Source organism: Mustelus asterias, chromosome 10 (genome assembly GCF_964213995.1).
Source record: "Mustelus asterias chromosome 10, sMusAst1.hap1.1, whole genome shotgun sequence".
Taxonomy (NCBI): Eukaryota; Metazoa; Chordata; class Chondrichthyes; order Carcharhiniformes; family Triakidae; genus Mustelus; species Mustelus asterias.
This window is the reverse complement of record NC_135810.1, coordinates 123294477-123311619: the sequence shown is the minus strand read 5'-3', so window position 1 is coordinate 123311619 and position 17143 is coordinate 123294477. Positions and strand designations below refer to the sequence as shown.

Here is a 17143-nt window from a genome sequence, read left to right as displayed (position 1 = left end):
GGTGGGATGTGGGGCTGGGAGAGTGGCGATCTTACCAATAAAATTCTAAGTGCCGCATGACCCTGAAAACGGGAGAGTTTCAGACCCATTTTTTCAGTACGAGAAAAAATTAAATCTTATGAAATTTAGAAAACAAAAGAGACAAAGGATAGAATTTGACCGGCACGCCCGCCCCGATTCCCCTTCCCCCCACACTGAGGAATCTGAATCTGAATCTGAACATTCAGGTTCCTATTTTAGTTTCATTTTCTACTCTGTCCAGGCAACAGCTCCCGCGACAAATCTGTTAGGAATCTGCAACCTTGATGTTGCAGGTGTATAGAACGTTGGTTCGGCCGCACTGCGTCCAGTTCTGGTCGCCACACTAAAAGAAGGACGTGGAGGCTTTGGAGAGAGTACAGAGGAGGTTTACCAGGATGTTGCCTGGTATGGAGGGGCTTAGTTATGAGGAGAGATTGGCTAAACTGGAGTTGTTCTCCCTGGAAAGATGGAGGATGAGGGGAGACTTAATAGAGGTGTATAAAATTATGAAAGGCATAGATAGGGTGAACGGTGGGAAGCTTTTCCCCAGGTCGGTGGTGACGTTCACGAGGGGTCATAGGTTCAAGGTGAAGGGGGGGAGGTTTAACACAGATATCAGAAGGACATATTTTACACAGAGGGTGGTGGGGACCTGGAATGCGCTGCCAGGCAAGGTGGTGGAGGCGGACACACTAGGAACGTTTAAGACTTATCTAGATAGCCATATGAACGGAGTGGGAATGGAGGGATACAAAAGAATGGTCTAGTTTGGACCAGGGAGCGGCACGGGCTTGGAGGGCCGAAGGGCCTGTTCCTGTGCTGTATTGTTCTTTGTTCTTTGTTCTGAAAACCATCCCAGTGACATAACCTTCAAATCATGTGACCGGTTCTTAAAGCAATCATAAAGCCACTTAAATTTATAACAGCAGCCCCTGAAACTCTGTGGGTGCCCCAACCTTGTCACAATTTCACGGGTGGTGAGTGAGGCCTAGTGTGGCCCGCCTGCCTTTGGCCCAGTTAAGGCCCCTCATGGTCACTTAACTCTCTGGCTGTAATCCTGCAGCTTGTGGGAGAGGGTCTGACAGAGGAACAGGGGAGATGGGATGATGGAGCTGGGAGTGTTTGATGGGGACAGTGTAGAGGGAGCTTTACTCTGTATCTAACCCCGTACTGTACCTGTCCTGGGAGAGTTTGATGGGGGGACAGTGTAGAGGGAGCTTTACTCTGTATCTAACCCTGTGCTGTACCTGTCCTGGGAATGTTTGATGGGGACACTGTAGAGGGAGCTTTACTCTGTATCTAATCCCGCGCTGTACCTGTCCTGGGAGTGTTTGATGGGGACAGTGTAGAGGGAGCTTTACTCTGTATCTAACCCCGTGCTGTACCTGTCCTGGGAGTGTTTGATGGGGACACTGTAGAGGGAGCTTTAGTCTGTATCTAACCCCGTACTGTACCTGTCCTGGGAGTGTTTGATGGGGACAGTGTAGAGGGAGCTTTACTCTGTATCTAACCCCGTGCTGTACCTGTCCTGGGAGTGTTTGATGGGGACACTGTAGAGGGAGCTTTAGTCTGTATCTAACCCCGTACTGTACCTGTCCTGGGAGTGTTTGATGGGGACAGTGTAGAGGGAGCTTTAGTCTGTATCTAACCCCGTGCTGTACCTGTCCTGGGAGTGTTTGATGGGGACAGTGTAGAGGGAGCTTTACTCTGTCCTGGGAGTGTTTGATGGGACAGTGTAGAGGGAACTTTACTCTGTATCTAACCCCGTACTGTACCTGTCCTGGGAGTGTTTGATGGGGACAGTGTAGAGGGAACTTTACTCTGTATCTAACCCCATGCTGTACCTGTCCTGGGAGTGTTTGATGGGGACAGTGTAGGGGGAGCTTTACTCTGTATCTAACCCCGTGCTGTACCTGTCCTGGGAGTGTTTGATGGGGACAGTGTAGAGGGAGCTTTACTCTGTATCTAACCCCGTGCTGTACCTGTCCTGGGAGTGTTTGATGGGGGACAGTGTAGCGGGAGCTTTACTCTGTATCTAACCCCGTGCTGTACCTGTCCTGGGAGTGTTTGATGGGGACAGTGTGGAGCAAACTGTGTCATTATGTGCAGGTTTTCTCTGGGGCGTCTCAGTATTTACATGTAATGACATGTTTCAACTAATTTTTGAAGTTTGGGTATTGTCGGAATGTGTGAAACTCTCGGCTCGCGGTTTCCACACAATTTACAATCTGGGGGAAGTTGTGCTGGAAATTTGACCTCATTTTCAGAGTGAAGGTTATGGTTCAAGACTCTGCACAAATATATATAATTGGCTGGGAGGAGGGTGGCATCCTGCCAATCTCATTGGATTGGTAATCCAGAGTCATGCTCATGTTCTGGGGACCTGGGTTTGAATCCCGACAAGGCGGATGGTAGAATTTGAATTCAATAAAAATATCTGGAATTATGAATCTACTGATGACCATGAAACCATTGTCGATTGTTGGAAAAACCCATCTGGTTCACTAATGTCCTTTTGGGGAAGGAAATCTGCCGTCCTTACCCGGTCTGGCCTACATGTAACTCCAGAGCCACAGCAATGTGGTTGACTCTTAACTGCCCTCTGAAATGGCCGAGCGCGACACTCAGTTCCAGGGCAATTAGGGATGGCAGTAAATGCTGGCCCAGCCAGTGATGCCCACGTCCCGTGAACGAATATATTTTAGAAGGAGCTCTGCATGGAGTGTGTCTCTGGACTTACAGAGGGTGCTGAGAGTGTGCCAATATTAAACATAAAAGTATAGACAATATACTAAGGTGCTGGGGGTAGGTACAGAGGAGATGTCAGGGGTAAGTTTTTCACTCAGAGGTGGTGGGTGAGTGGAATCGGCTGCCGTCAGTGGTGGTGGAGGCAAACTCGATAGGGTCTTTTAAGAGACTTCTGGATGAGTACATGGGACTTAATAGGATTGAGGGTTATAGGTAAGCCTATATATAAGCCGAGGGAGGTAGGGACATGACCGGCGCAACTTGTGGGCCGAAGGGCCTGTTTGTGCTGTATTTTTTCTATGTTCTATAGTAGGAGGAGAAGGAGTCTATTTAACCCCCTGGACTTGCTGTCCCATTCAGTAAGATTGGAGTTGATCAAGTTGGATTAGCAGTTTAATCCGGTGTTGGGACATGGGAAGGAGGTGCGCTGGCCTTGAAGGGGAGCCATGTTAATACTAAACAGGGAGGGAATACATCAATGGGTCAATGGCTCAATTCAGGCTCTCCTGGGAAACGGTGGAAAGGTTGGTGTTAATTTATTCAGAGAGAGATCGCTTTTAAGTAATGACATTTTGGGACATGGTGTCTTAGTAATTTGAGACGTGACGTGTGGTGAGTGGAGTTTTGGAGGAACAAGTGACTGTTCACACTGTGGCTCTCTGCGCTCTCCACTGCTGGGGATTTTCCCCACCTTCTACCGGGCTCTCTCCTCGATTGGCCAGTACAGACGACCACTGGGATTGGTCAATAGCTCTGTAATCGCATTGCACACCTATCTTTTTCTAAATTCTCTGGCCGGGCCAGCATTTATTGCCCATCCCTAATTGCCCCGTGAACTGAGTGTCTCACTCGGCCATTTCAGAGGGCAGTTGAGAGTCAGCCACATTGCTGTGGCTCTGGAGTCACCTGTAGGCCAGACCGGGTAAGGAGGGCAGATTTCAACAAAGAGAACAAACAAAAGAACAACAAAGAATAATACAGCACAGGAACAGGCCCTTCGGCCCTCCAAGCCTGCACCGCTCATGTGCCCAACTAGACCATTCGTTTGTATCCCTCTATTCCCAGTCTGTTCATGTGGCTATCTAGATAAGTCTTAAACGATCCCAGCGTGTCTGCCTCAATCACCTTGCTTGACAGTGCATTCCAGGCCCCCACCACCCTCTGTGTAAAATACGTCTCCCTGACATCTGTGTTGAACCTTGCCCCCCTCACCTTGAACCCATGACCCCTTGCGTTTGTCACCTCCGACCTGGGAAAAAGCTTCCCACTGTTCACCCTATCTATGCCCTTCATAATTTTATACAACTCTATTAGGTCGCCCCTCAACCTCCGTCTTTCCAGGGAGAACATCCCCAGTTTACCCAATCTCTCCTCATAGCTAAGCCCCTCCATACCAGGCAACATCCTGGTAAACCTCCTCTGTACTCTCTCCAAAGCCTCCACGTCCTTCTGGTAGTGCGGTGACCAGAACTGGACGCAGTATTCCAAATGTGGCCTAACCAACGTTCTATACAGCTGCAACATCATATGCCAACTTTTATATTCTATGCCCCGTCCAATTTCCTCCTCTAAAGGACATTAGTGAACCAGGTGGGTTTTTACAACAATCAACAATGGTTTCATGGTCATCAGTAGATTCTTCATTCCAGATTTTTATTGAATTCAAATTTCACCATCTGCCGTGGTGGGATTCAAACCCGGGTCCCCAGAACCTTACCCTGGATCTCTGGATTGCTAGCCCAGTGACAATACCTCTGCCTCGCCAGCTAGGTGGAATTTGGCCAACCTTGGGGTCTTTTCTCATCCCCATCCTGACTGAATCTTTCCGATTCTTGGGGCAGGATTTTCTGGGGGGCGTGGGGGAGGGTGAGAGTGGAGGTGGCCCTGGTGCGTGATTTTGCCCTGCAGGCTGGCATGCCGGTTTACCAGAACTGTCCACCATGCTCCACCATGTTCCTGCGGGGGGCGGGGGGAGCGGGGAGGGGAAGGGGGAGGGGGTGGGAGAAGTGCCCACAAGTCACGGACAGCCGATGGGGATGGCTCATTAAGGCCCGTGATCAGAAACTGACTGGAATTTTCCAGTTGCCCTCAGCCTTCCCCGTACCACACCCTCGCCCACACATCTCGTGCCAGGAGTCTCCTGGTGGCACACTGGGAGGGGGAGTGGTCGGGCTGGAGAGGGATGCACAGCACTCCAGCCTCACTCTGAGTCACCCCCTACCTGCTGATGGGGTGGGGGTACCCTCCCCCAGCGGTTGCCAGACAGCTGTGCCCATTTTAAATGCCGCTGCGTAACTCTCTGCTCCAACGCGGGGGCGCCCCCTCTCGCCTCCACCTTGAACTGCAGGCTGCAGCATCTCCTGAACTGGACTCGTTCCTAGTGTCTGCCCCAGCTCCGTGAATCCCCTGTGTCCATCTTTCAAATGGACGATAAGTTTGCCCCTCCAAACACTCATTAGTGCATTGGGGGCCAATCATTGGCTGGGTAACAACTACTGCAGGCAACATGTTGCGGGGGGGGGGGGGGGGGGGGGGGGGGGAAGGGGGGGGTAGGGGGGACCCGACCCCAAACTGGGAAACCCCCACTCCAAACCCGAGCTGAGATGAGAGGTCAGCAGGCACTAGGACCCAGCAGACTGCCACCCGGCCTCGAGCCTGTAAGACTATTTCTCGCATGTGTGGACTCTTTTTAAATATTTGGCTTTTTGTTTTAAGAGCAAATATGGACAGTTTCTTCCCCACACCCCATGGCCTCATTGCCGCCACCCCCCCCCCACCCCCCCACCCCCCTCCCTGCGTCCCTCCTTGTCCAAAGTGCGGGGGGTGGGGGAGGGGGAGCAGGTGTGGGGGCCGATCCTGCCTTTTAAATCCCACCCTCTGCTCCTCCCTGTGTGCCCTGCTTCAATATGTAGGCTGCATTTGGAGAGCGGAGTTTGGAGCTGGGGGGGGGGGGGGGGTGTGTGTGTGTGTGCGGTGAGAGAGAGCGGGGCGTGTGTGTGTGATTGCTGAGAGAGAGAGAGAGAGAGAGAGAGAGATAGGGAGACGGAACAGACTGAGAGGCGAAATAAAGAGGAAGAGAGAACCTGGAAGCCAGCAGCTCGGGGAGTCAGCAATGGTTCTGATTCTGCATCATATACTCATCGCACTGTTTCAATCTTTCAGGCGTGGACAACATGCCAGTTTAAAACAGAGGTCGACCCGTCCAGTTCTGTCACAGTCCAGGTAAGCAGCAATGATGGCCCTTCGCAGCCCCTCTTCATCCTGAATCACTGTCTCGAGTGTGAGCGACCAGCGCAGGCTTTGTGTGTGTGTGAGAGACAAGACAGAGGGGGAGACGGAAACTACGCGGAGACACTGCCAGCTTCCCCCCCCCCCCCCGACACCCGACATCAGCTCGGGGCAGGGGGTGGCAGGGGGGCAGGGGGTGGCAGGGGGGCAGAGGGTGGCAGGGGGGCAGAGGGTGGCAGGGGGGGCAGGGGGTGGCAGGGAGTGGCAGGGGGCAGAGGGTGGCAGGGGGGCAGGGGGTGGCAGGGGGGCAGGGGGTGGCAGGGGGGCAGAGGGTGGCAGGGGGGGCAGGGGGTGGCAAGGAGTGGCAGGGGGGCAGAGGGTGGCAGGGGGGCAACAGCAGAGTGGGGGCGTTGCTGAGGTTCTGATGCCCAGTGTTAACCCATTGATGGCAGGGGGACTCTTCCAATCACCTTGTCCCATTCAGTGCAACCTGTCCCACCTCTGTTTTGTTTTGCCGCAATCCCCCCCCCCACTCCATCAGCACCCTGCTTTCTCCCTCCCACCCTCCTCCCCCCTCCCTCCCTTCCTCCCTCCCTTTCCTCCCTCCCTTCCTCCCTCCCTTCCTCCGTCCCTCCCTCCCTCCCTCCCTCCCTCCCTCCCTCCTCCCTCCCTCCTTCCCTCCTTCCCTCTCTCCCTCCTCCCTCCCTCCCTCCTTCCCTCTCTCCCTCCTCCCTCCCTCCCTCCTTCCCTCCTCCTCCCTCATTCCCTCCCTTCCTCCTCCCTCCCCCTCCCTCCCTCCTTCCCTCCTCCCTCCTCCCAGCCTCCCTCCCGTCCCTCTCTTCATCTCTCCCTCCCTCCCTCTCCTTCCCTCCCTCCTTGTCCCCCCTCCCTCCTTCCTCCTCCTCTCCCAGCCTCCCTCCGTCCCTCTCTTCATCTCTCCCTCTCCTCTCTCCTCCCATCCCTCCCGCCTTCCCTCGTTCGTCCCTCCCTCCCTCCTCCAAGACTTCATCTGTCTCCCCCTTCGTCTCTCCCTCTTCCCTCCGTCCCCCCCTCCTCCCCTCCCACTCTCCGTCCCCTCTTTCTGCCCTCCTTCCCTCCTCCCTCCTCCCTCCCTATCCTCTCCCTCCCTCTCTCTCTCTCTCTCTCTGTGGGTCTGCGCTTGTGACCCTCAGCCCACAGTTACCACCACCCCCCCCCCCCCCCCCACTTTTCCTGCCCCTCATCCAACCCCCTCCCTCCCCCTTTCCCTACCACTGTCAGTGAGGTGGCCCGGGGGAGAGGGGGGAGTTAGGGGGGGGGTTTGTTAACAGGGTGTCAGGATGGGGCTCCTGCAGCTTAACCTTGCACGCACCCCCAGTGCAGTCAGCCTGCCCGATACTGAGCGGATTGGAGTCGATCGGATATTTGTGGGGATACCGTGTGTTAGAGGGAAGGTATTTGAATGGGAATTCTCGGAGGGAAGGATTTTTGAATCCCTCCTCAAATCCCAGCTTGCATTTTGGAGAGGGGGGACGGGGGTCACCTCCTCAGGGTGGCGGGGGTTGGGGTGGGGGGGAGGAGGGGGGACCCTGATGGCTCTGAGCTGTTGGTCATTATTTCCACCGGGTGCTGTTTGTAATTACCCCGGAGAACTCGAACCTCCCTCGCCAAGGAGCAAGCAACGCGCTCTCTCAGCTCACCCGAGCCGGCCCAGCTATCCCCCCGCCCCCCCGCGCCCCCCTCCCCACCTCCACCCCCCCCAGGGTACCCGACCCCAGAGGAGGTGCCAAACCCGTCGTCGCCAGGCAGTTCGACGGTGGAAGGCATCGCGACCTGTGGCTTGGCTCAGCCTCCCTGTGCGCGCAGGCGTGCGTGCTCTCCGGGTCCAGTGACCCATTGACAGAGAGAATCAGGAGAGCGCCCTGTAACCTGAACCCCAACCGTCGACACGGGAATCCGCCCAGCTCCTTCCTGTTTCCTCCTGTGAGGCCCAGTGCTGATCTGTGTTTCCCGCACCCTCATCGCCTGTTCCGTTACTGAAAGAATCTCCCTGTCAATCTCTTGTTTTCGTCTCCGGATTCTGATATGTGGGGATAGAGTCTTGTGCTCAAGCCCTTGGATGTGGCAGGAATGTTTATGAGTATCCGGTGTGGCTGACATTCAGCCCCCTCCAGCCTGTCTCGTTATCCAATTTAGCGAGGGTCATGCAGCACAGCGAAGGCCCTTTGGCCCATCGAGCCAGCACCACCGTCTCTTAACTCCATCTCCCTGCTTTGGGTCCATAATGCTCTTTGCTCCGATATCTGATCATTATTAGTCCGATTATGTCCCAATGGCCCCCAGCCTCGGGGGAGTGAGGCGGGTGGGGTGGGGGGGAGGGGAGCGGGGTGGTGGTCGGATGGCGGGGTGGAGGTGCAGCTGGGACAGGGGGCTGGTTGTGCTGGTGGGATTGGGGGGGGGGGGGGGGGGCGGGGGGAAGGGGAGGAGCGACGATGTGCGGAGAGTTCCAGACTTCCACTCTCTGTCATGTGAGGAACTTGCTTCGTTTCGGGTGGAGCCAATCACTGGCTGTAAAACACCTCTGCCTTTTTTTTTGCCTCTCCGTCCAAATGGGAAGTTGATTTGTGATCGCTCGTGTTACCGGGAAGTGAATTAATGAGCAGGCTGCCTCACTGTGGTTGGTTAAACTGTCTACCAGCCTCCCCACATGCGCACCCTCCCCAACCCCTTTCCTGGCAGTGACTGCGACAGTGAACCCACGATTCACACAGGATCAGCGAGCGAGGCAGCAAGGAGCCGTTGTTGGGATGGGGACCCAGTTGTGAGGGGTTTGAGGCAGGAGGGCGCTTCCTGCGAGGCCCCTGCTTCTCCCAGGGGCCCTTGGGATCATTAAAACTGAGGGGCACGGACAGAGTGGATAGTCAGAAGCTTTTTCCCGGGGTGGAAGAATCAATGACGAGGGGGCACAGGTTTAAGGGGCGAGGGGCAAGGTTTGAAGGAGATGTACAAGGCAAGTTCTTTACACAGAGGGTGGTGGGCGCCTGGAACTCGCTGCCGGGGAGGTAGTGGGAGGCAGATCCAATAGTGACTTTTAAGGGGCATCTTGACAAACACATGATTAGGATGGGAATAGAGGGATATGATCCCCGGAAGGATACCATATCCCTCTGGTCAGACCCATTTGGAGCACTTGGAGTATTGTGAGCAGTTTTCAGCTCCGTATCTAAGGAAGGGTGTGCTGGCCTTGGAAAGGGTCCAGAGGAGGTTCACAAGAATGGTCGCTGGAATGAAGAGCTTGTCGTATGAGGAACGGTTGAGGATTCTGGATCTGTACTCATTGGAGTTTAGAAGGATGAGGGGGGGATCTTATTGAAACTTACAGGATACTGCGAGGCCTGGATAGGGTGGATATAGAGAGGATGTTTCCACTAGTAGGAAAAACTAGAACCAGAGGGCACAACCTCAGGCTAAAAGGATGATCCTTTAAAACAGAGATAACTGAGACACTTGGAATAGTGTGTGCAATTCTGGTCACTCTATTATAGAAAGGATATTATTAAACGAGAAAGAGTGCAGAAAAGATTTACTTAGGATGTTACCGGGACTTGATGGATTGAGTTATAAGGAGGGACTGGATAGACTGGGACTTTTTTCTCTGGAACGTAGGGGGCTGAGGGGTGACCTTATAGAGGTCTATAAAATAATGAGGGGCATAGACAAGGTAGATAGTCAATATCTTTTCCCAAAGGTAGGGGAGTCTAAAACTAGAGGACATAGGTTTAAGGTGAGAGGGGAGAGATACAAAAGTGTCCAGAGGGGCAATTGTTTCACACAGAGGGTGGTGAGTGTCTGGAACGAGCTGCCAGAGGTAGTAGTAGAGGCGGGTACAATTTTGTCTTTTAAAAAGCATTTAGACAGTTACATGGGTACAATAGGTATAGAGGGATATGGGCCAAACGCGGCAATTGGGATTAGCTGAGGGGTTTTTAAAAAAAGGGCGGCATGGACAAGTTGGGCCGAAGGGCCTGTTTCCATGCTGTAAACCTCTATGACTCTGTGAGAGATGAGGAGGAATTTCTTCAGCCAGAGAGTGGTGAATCTGTGGAACTCTTTGCCGCAGAAGACTGTGGAGGCCAGGTCATTAAGATAGAGATAGATAGGTTCTTGATTAATAAGGGGATCAGGGGTTATGGGGAAAAGGCAGGAGAATGGGGATGGGAAAAATATCAGCCATGATTGAATGGCGGAGCAGACTCGATGGGCCGAGTGGCCTCATTCTGCTCCTATATCTTATGGTCTAAGGGTAGGGGGTTTTAGTTCAGACGGGCAGCATAGTCAGTGCAGGCTTGGAGGGCTGAAGGGTCTGTTCCTGTGCTGTAATTTTCTTTGTTCTTTGTTCTACCGCCATTCCCGTCATGTCTAATCAGTTATCTGACAAGTGAATCCAGCAGAAATATTATGTGGTGTAAAAACAGGGTCAGGGGGTGGTGTGGATTGTAATAACCCAAAATTGACTTGATCCTTTTATAGATCACTGGTCAGGTCACAGCTGGAGAATTGCAGCCCAGTTCTGGGCACCAGTTGAGTGGAAGGATGCTTTAAGCTTACTCATTAGTACCACAAGGAAACTTACAACAACACCGCCATGAAGTTACTGTGAAGATCCCCGAGGATGTCAAAGCCCCTGGGAGGGTGCAGAGGGGAGTTATCAGAGTGTAGCAGGGAGGAGGGTCTTCATGTACCCATGGGGAGAATGGGGACAAAGTATTTCTCCCTGGTTGGGGGGGTGGTGGGGGGGTGGGGTGGGGGGGAGGAATGAGAGCAGGAAGTGCGGGACATCAATAAGATGGCCATCAATAAACTCACTACAGAGTTTCGGAGAAACATTAGCTTAGAAGTACGAAATGTGAATATTGCTGAAAGGAGAGATGAAAGATTAAAGTTTTTCATCTTGGACTCATCAGGTCAAATGCATTAAAGCCAAATTTCAAACAATCATAACAGTTTATACTGGTGGAGACAAGGACTGATACATTGATTCAGATTGGCCAACCAATCAGCACGATATTTACCCTACCGTAGAAATTATTGTGATAGTTTGAAATCTAGGAAGATCGGAATTAGGAGCAGAAGTCGGCAAATTCAGTCCTGCGAGCCTGCTCCGCCATTCAGTCAGGTCATGGCTGATCTCCCCCTGGCCTCCAATCCATCTCCCCACCTGTTCCGCGTATCCCCTTTTTTAATTAGAAATATATCTATCTCCTTCTTGAAAACAATTTTGGCCCATTCTCCTAGCCTATCTATATCCGTGTGTAGAATCTTTATAGCCTCTTCATTACCTGCTTTCCCACCTATTTTGGTATCTTCCACCTATTTTGCTGTGTTACACTCTGCCCCTGCTTGCAGATCATTTATATAGATTGCAGACAGTTGAGGTCCGAGGACTGACCCCTGCGGCACCCCGCTCGTTACATTTCTCCAGCCAGACATGGACCCATTTATCCCAACCCTTTGCTTTCTGTCAATCAGCCAATCCTCAATCCCATCCAGTACTCAACCTCCTTTGCTATTCTTTTTTTTTGTCCTGATGTGTGCAAGGTGAAAAAGTTAGACATTTGTCTCTTTTCAGCAAGCTTCAAGAGAAACTCAGAGAGTGGGGAGAATGTGGGACTCGCTCCCACGAGGGGAGTGGGGAGAATGTGGGACTCGCTCCCACGAGGGGAGTGGGGAGAATGTGGGACTCGCTCCCACGGGGAGAGTGGGGAGAATGTGGGACTCGCTCCCACGAGGGGAGTGGGGAGAATGTGGGACTCGCTCCCACGGGGAGTGGGGAGAATGTGGGACTCGCTCCCACGGGGAGTGGGGAGAATGTGGGACTCGCTCCCACGGGGAATGGGGAGAATGTGGGACTCGCTCCCACGAGGGGAGTGGGGAGAATGTGGGACTCGCTCCCACGGGGAGAGTGGGGAGAATGTGGGACTCGCTCCCATGGGGAGTGGGGAGAATGTGGGACTCGCTCCCACGGGGAGTGGGGAGAATGTGGGACTCGCTCCCACGGGGAGTGGGGAGAATGTGGGACTCGCTCCCACGGGGAGTGGGGAGAATGTGGGACTCGCTCCCACGGGGAGTGGGGGGAATGTGGGACTCGCTCCCATGGGGGGAGTGGGGAGAATGTGGGACTCGCTCCCATGGGGGGAGTGGGGAGAATGTGGGACTCGCTCCCATGGGGAGTGGGGAGTATGTGGGACTCGCTCCCATGGGGAGTGGGGGGAATGTGGGACTCGCTCCCGTGGGGAGAATGTGGGACTTGCTCCCATGGGGAGTGGGGAGAATGTGGGACTCGCTCCCATGGGGAGTGGGGAGAATGTGGGACTCACCCCCACGGGGAGTGGGGAGAATGTGGGACTCGCCCCCACGGGGAGTGGGGAGAATGTGGGACTTGCTCCCATGGGGAGTGGGGGGAATGTGGGACTCGCTCCCATGGGGAGTGGGGAGAATGTGGGACTTGCTCCCATGGGGAGTGGGGAGAATGTGGGACTCGCTCCCAAAGGGAATGGGGAGAATGTGGTACTCATTTCCATGGGGGGAATGATTGAGGAGAATTGACTTATTTAAGGGGAAACTGGAGAAATACATGAGAGAGAAAGGAATGGAGAGAGACTGACAGTGGGAGATGCAGAGAGTGGTGAGAGGTTTGACCTTGCATGGAGCTGCATTCCTCCTGTAAAATTCTATTTAATGGTATTCGGGGAATAGGAGTTATAAAGTGGAGTTTAAGATCTTGCCAGGTTGTTACTAATGGGATCGGGCTGGCTTTGTGATAGACGTGCTAATGTAGAATATTTATCCTTGAAGCTTTTAGCCAACTGGGCAAAGAGGTGGCAGATTGACTTTAACATAGCGAGTATTGAGGTGGTCTGTGTCACAGTGGGATATCCTCGCTGCCTCCAAGCCAGGAACTCCGGGTTCGAGTCCCATCCCAGGACTTGATGGTCAAGGAAAGTACGTTCATAACACGACCAAACAGGATGAGTGTCAACCTGTAAATCCTACCAAACACGTCAATGGCCGGCAGTAAGAGCGGGAGAGATCTCTGGCCAACACCATTAGATGTGAAATAGCGCCCCTCTGGCTTCAGGCTAGCGACCAGGTCAGGGAAATATAAACTAAGCGTTGGAAAGCATACCAATATATGCGCCCTGTCTGCTTGGGTGCACACAGGACAGAACAGGACAGACAGCAACGAGGAATGAATAGAGAGGTTTTCTGGTGAATGGAGAGGGATGGGGAGAGAGATCAGAATGTGAGACAAATGAAGCAAAAACAACAACTGCAGCCACTGATTGGTTAGCAGAACAAATCAACTGAAAGACAGAATGTGGCGTCAATAGACACATTGGAGCTGTCTGTAGCAGCAATCAGGCAACTGGAGGAAGAGGGTACATGTAGCATAACTGTACCGAGTCACTGTTTATTCAGCAGGGTAAGGATCACTCACTGTGTAACTGTACAGAGTCACTGTTTATTCAGCAGGGTAAGGATCACTCACTGTGTAACTGTACAGAGTCACTGTTTATTCAGCAGGGTAAGGATCACTCACTGTGTAACTGTACAGAGTCACTGTTTATTCAGCAGGGTAAGGATCACTCACTGTGTAACTGTACAGAGTTGCTGTTTATTCAGGGTAAGGATCACTCACTGTGTAACTGTACAGAGTCACTGTTTATTCAGCAGGGTAAGGATCACTCTGTGTAACTGTACAGAGTCACTGTTTATTCAGCAGGGTAAGGATCACTCACTGTGTAACTATACAGAGTCACTGTTTATTCAGCAGGGTAAGGGTCGCTCACTGTGTAACTGTACAGAGTCACTGTTTATTCAGAGTAAGGGTCGCTCACTGTGTAACTGTACCGAGTCACTGTTTATTCAGCAGGGTAAGGATCGCTCACTGTGTAACTGTACAGATTCACTGTTTATTCAGGGTAAGGGTCGCTCACTGTGTAACTGTACAGATTCACTGTTTATTCAGAGTAAGGGTCACTCACTGTGTAACTGTACCGAGTCACTGTTTATTCAGCAGGGTAAGGATCGCTCACTGTGTAACTGTACAGATTCACTGTTTATTCAGCTGGGTAAGGATCACTCACTGTGTAACTGTGCAGAGTCACTGTTTATTCAGCAGGGTAAGGATCGCTCACTGTGTAACTGTACAGATTCACTGTTTATTCAGCAGGGTAAGGATCACTCACTGTGTAACTGTACAGATTCACTGTTTATTCAGCTGGGTAAATTCAGCTGGGTAAGGATCACTCACTGTGTAACTGTGCAGAGTCACTGTTTATTCAGCAGGGTAAGGATCGCTCACTGTGTAACTGTACAGATTCACTGTTTATTCAGCAGGGTAAGGATCACTCACTGTGTAACTGTACAGATTCACTGTTTATTCAGCAGGGTAAGGATCACTCACTGTGTAACTGTACCGAGTCACTGTTTATTCAGCAGGGTAAGGATCGCTCACTATGTAACTGTACAGATTCACTGTTTATTCAGCAGGGTAAGGATCACTCACTGTGTAACTGTCCAGTCACTGTTTATTCAGCAGGGTAAGGATCACTCACTGTGTAACTGTACAGAGTCACTGTTTATTCAGCAGGGTAAGGATCACTCACTGTGTAACTGTACAGAGTCACGATTAATTCAGCAGGGTAAGAGTTAACAGTCTTATATAATAAATCTTTTCCACACGCATCTTACCTTACCTGTTCAGCACCCAGCCATTGGATTCAGATTGGTGATAAATGGGAGATCACAAGTAAATTGGAGTGTTTTAAAGTCCGTAGTGTTTGTGCGTGAGGGGGATGGGTTGGGAGCTGGTTTCTTTGTTATTTTTACTGCTCCAAATTCCAGCCTCCTGATGGTTCGCCTGCTAAACCTGCCCCTGTACCCCACCCCCTGTACCCCACCCCCTGTACCCCACCCCCTGTACCCCACCCCCTGTACCCCACCCCCTGTACCCCACCCCCTGTACCCCACCCCCTGTACCCCACCCCCTGTACCCCACCCCCTGTACCCCACCCCCTGTACCCCACAGCCTGTATCCCACCCCCGGTACCCCACAGCCTGTACCCCACAGCCTGTACCCCACAGCCTGTACCCCACAGCCTGTACCCCACAGCCTGTACCCCACCCCCTGTACCCCACACCTTGTACCCCACACCTTGTACCCCACACCCTGTATCCCACCCTGTCCCACCAGCCTGAACCCACCCTGTCCCCCACACTATACCCCAGCCTCTGTACTGCACACCCTGTACCGCACATCCTGCACCGCACTCCCTGTCCCCCACTCCCTGTCCCCCACTCCCTGTCCCCCACTCCCTGTCCCCCACTCCCTGTCCCCCACTCCCTGTCCCCCACTCCCTGTCCCCCACTCCCTGTCCCCCACCCCCTGTCCCCCACCCCCTGTCCCCCACCCCCTGTCCCCCACCCCCTGTCCCCCACCCCCTGTCCCCCACACCCTGTCCCCCACCCCCTGTCCCCCACCCACTGTCCCCTACCCCCTGTCCCCCACCACGTGTGCCCCACCCCGTGTCCCCCACCCCTGCACCCCACCGCCTGTACCCCGCCCCCTGTACCCCACACCCTGTACCCCACCCTGTCCCCCAACCTGAACTCACTCTGTCCCTCACACTATACCCCACACCATGTTCCCCACCCTGTACCACACCCTGTCCCCCATCCTGTAGCCCATGTCCTGTCCCCCAACCTGTACCCCACACCCTGTACCCCACCCTGTTCCCCACACCCTTGGTAACCCATATCCACGGTATCCCACACCCCCGGCGTGCTGAACCGCACCCCAGTATCCCACATGCAAGGTATCGCGCACCCCTGGTATCCTGCACCCCCAGTATCCCACACCCCCGGTATCCCACACCCCTGGTATCCCACACCCCCGGCATCCTGCACCCCAGGTATCCCACACCACCGGTATCCCACATCCCCGATATCCCGCACCCCCGGTACCCCGCACCCCCAGTATCCCACACCCCTGGTATCCCACACCCCTGGTATCCCACACCCCTGGTATCCTGCACCCCTGGTAGCCCACACCCCTGGTATCCTGCACCCCCAGTATCCTGCACCCCCGGTATCCCACATCCCCCGATATCCCGCACCCCCGATATCCCACACCCCTGGCATCCCGCAGCCCCAGTATTCCATATCCCCCCGGTATCCCGCACCCCTGGTATCCCGCACCCCTGGTATCCCGCACCCCCGGTATCCCGCATCCCCGGTATCCCGCATCCCCGGTATCCCCGCATCCCCGGTATCCCGCATCCCCAGTATCCCGCACTCCCGGTATCCCGCACCCCCTGTATCCCACACCCCCGTATTCCACACTCCCGGTATCCCATAACCCTGGTATCCCGCATCCCCGGTATCCCGCACCCCTGTTATCCCACAGCCCCACTATTCCACAACCCCCGCTATCCCGCACCCCCGGTATCCCGCAGCCCCCGTATCCCACCCCCCCTGGTATCCCACCCCCCCCGGTATCCCATCCCCCCGGTATCCCACCCCCCCCCGGTATCCCACCCCCCCCCCCCGGTATCCCACCCCCCCCCCGGTATCCCACCCCCCCGGTATCCCACCCCCCCGGTATCCCACCCCCCCGGTAACCCACCCCCCCGGTATCCCACCCCCCACCCCCCCGGTATCCCACCCCCCACCCCCCCGGTATCCCACCCCCCACCCCCCCGGTATCCCACCCCCCCCTGGTATCCCACCCCCCCGGTATCCCACCCCCCCGGTATCCCACCCCCCCGGTATCCCACATCCCCGGTATCCCACATCCCCGGTATCCCACATCCCCGGTATCCCACACCCCCGGTATCCCATCCCTCTGGTATCCCACACCCCCGGTATCCCATCCCTCTGGTATTCCACCCCCCCGGTATCCCACCCCCCGGTATCCCACCCCCCCGGTATCCCACCCCCCCGGTATCCCACCCCCCCGGTATCCCACCCCCCCGGTATCCCACCCCCCCGGTATCCCACCCCCCCGGTATCCCACATCCCCGGTATCCCACATCCCCGGTATCCCACATCCCCGGTATCCCACATCCCCGGTATCCCACACCCCCGGTATCCCATATCTCTGGTA

General features: G+C 54.4%; 1 protein-coding gene across 1 annotated transcript in view; it reads left to right on the top strand.

Annotated features, from left to right (window-relative positions):
* Positions 1–5871: 5871 nt before the first annotated feature.
* Positions 5872–17143, top strand: part of pde2a (phosphodiesterase 2A) — a 284382-nt gene continuing 273110 nt past the window's right edge. The window contains 2 exon segments of the mRNA XM_078222653.1: positions 5872–5954; positions 5957–5991. Coding sequence (XP_078078779.1) covers positions 5882–5954; positions 5957–5991 — 108 coding nt within the window. The 5' untranslated portion in view covers positions 5872–5881.